The sequence below is a fragment of the Puccinia triticina genome, chromosome 14A (genome assembly GCF_026914185.1).
Source record: "Puccinia triticina chromosome 14A, complete sequence".
Classification (NCBI taxonomy): Eukaryota; Fungi; Basidiomycota; class Pucciniomycetes; order Pucciniales; family Pucciniaceae; genus Puccinia; species Puccinia triticina.
Window position 1 is genome coordinate 4,403,810 of NC_070571.1, and position 1,358 is coordinate 4,405,167.

At 49.9% G+C, this 1,358-nt stretch overlaps 1 protein-coding gene across 1 annotated transcript; it reads right to left on the reverse strand.

Moving 5' to 3' along the window:
* Positions 1-443: 443 nt before the first annotated feature.
* Positions 444-1,048, reverse strand: PtA15_14A395 (uncharacterized protein; the record flags this gene model as incomplete). The annotated part of the gene is made up of 2 exons (XM_053163106.1): positions 444-965; positions 1,040-1,048. 2 exons carry the CDS (start codon positions 1,046-1,048, stop codon positions 444-446), a joined length of 531 nt encoding a protein of 176 aa, XP_053027066.1.
* Positions 1,049-1,358: the final 310 nt, after the last annotated feature.

Genomic DNA, 1,358 nt, shown 5'->3' on the forward strand with positions numbered 1-1,358 from the left:
TGAATGCAATCCAAAACCTGGATTTCCCCTTATTTACATAAGCAGGTTTAGTCAGAGCTCTCCAGGGTCCTGTTGCAACCACCACTCCGCCAACCTTTGACTTTCTTTTTTGGGAATAACCTAGCCTCAATTCAAAGCATCGGGCGCCACGCTGCTCTGGAGTCCGATCAGTAATGAGTCTTTTTCTAACAGATGTTTTCCTTGTTACTATGTACACCAAGTACTTATAGGGAAAAAATCCAAATCAAGTTACGAAAAGACAACGCAAACAAAGAAAGGAGAGCAGTATTTCGTATCTTTTAAGGTGAAGGGGGGAGGGGGAGACAAGGGCCAGGGAGAAAGAGGGAGAGAGAGAGGAAACAGGATTATAAGGATTACAATTACGAATCAAAATTGTATTCAAATGAAGGAGGCAAATCAGCAATAGGAACATCTAGCAAAGCTCAATCAGGATCAGCAGCGCTTTCGGCAGCTGCGTTATTATTCGAGCCAGCTGGATTAGCGGCAGCCGCGCCCGGATTAGTGGCCGCGTTTTTTAAAGAGCTCATTTCCAAGAATTCAGCAGGCTCGTCCGGTTTACGGTCTCTCATTACTAATATGCCACCTCCAGCGCCGGTCGCGATTGAGTCGGCCTGGCTCAGAATCGCATGTGCCACGCTGGTCAAGCTACCGGTCAATCCTACCTTGTGGTGGCTCTTCTGGGTCGCCAACGATGCTAGCAAAGGTCTCACCGGGACGTATTGTGAATCATCGGGGAAGGTGATGTATGGCAGCTGAGTGGCTGTGACCCTAGAGAGGTTCGAGAGCTTGTCAATCAAACCCTTGTCCTTTCTCCGCTTTGACGATTTAGTCTCTCCGTTCTCTGTCTTCAATACGTCCATCTTTGTCGAGTCTGCTCCCGGGCCATCGTCGATCTTCATTGCATCACTTGCTTGATGTGCTGTTGGACTTTCAGGTGCCGGAGTCTAGATTCAATGCCGTTTCAGTTCAACAGCAAAGTTAGAAGATGCTGAGAATGGTTAAAAGAAGCGCCACTTACCACTTCCATATCTTCTGCATTTAGTTTTTTGAATGTGTGGCGTGGGATGTTTCCTGGGTTGTTGTTTGCCAGGGCAAGGACCACACATGGTATGTATGCGGGTTGTTGGGAGTGGCGTGTTGGGTGGCGCGGCGAGGTGGAGGTGCCACCAAGGCGGTTACGGTGACATAGGAAGGCGGGTGGTGTGGCCATGGTCTGGCTAAAGGTGCGGTGCGGTGGGGTGTTGCTGGTGGGTATATAAAGAGGAGGGGGTGAGTCGTTTGATCCTCAGGGGATTTGGTTTTGTCCGCCCCCTCCCTGGGAGGCCCCGAACTGCTTG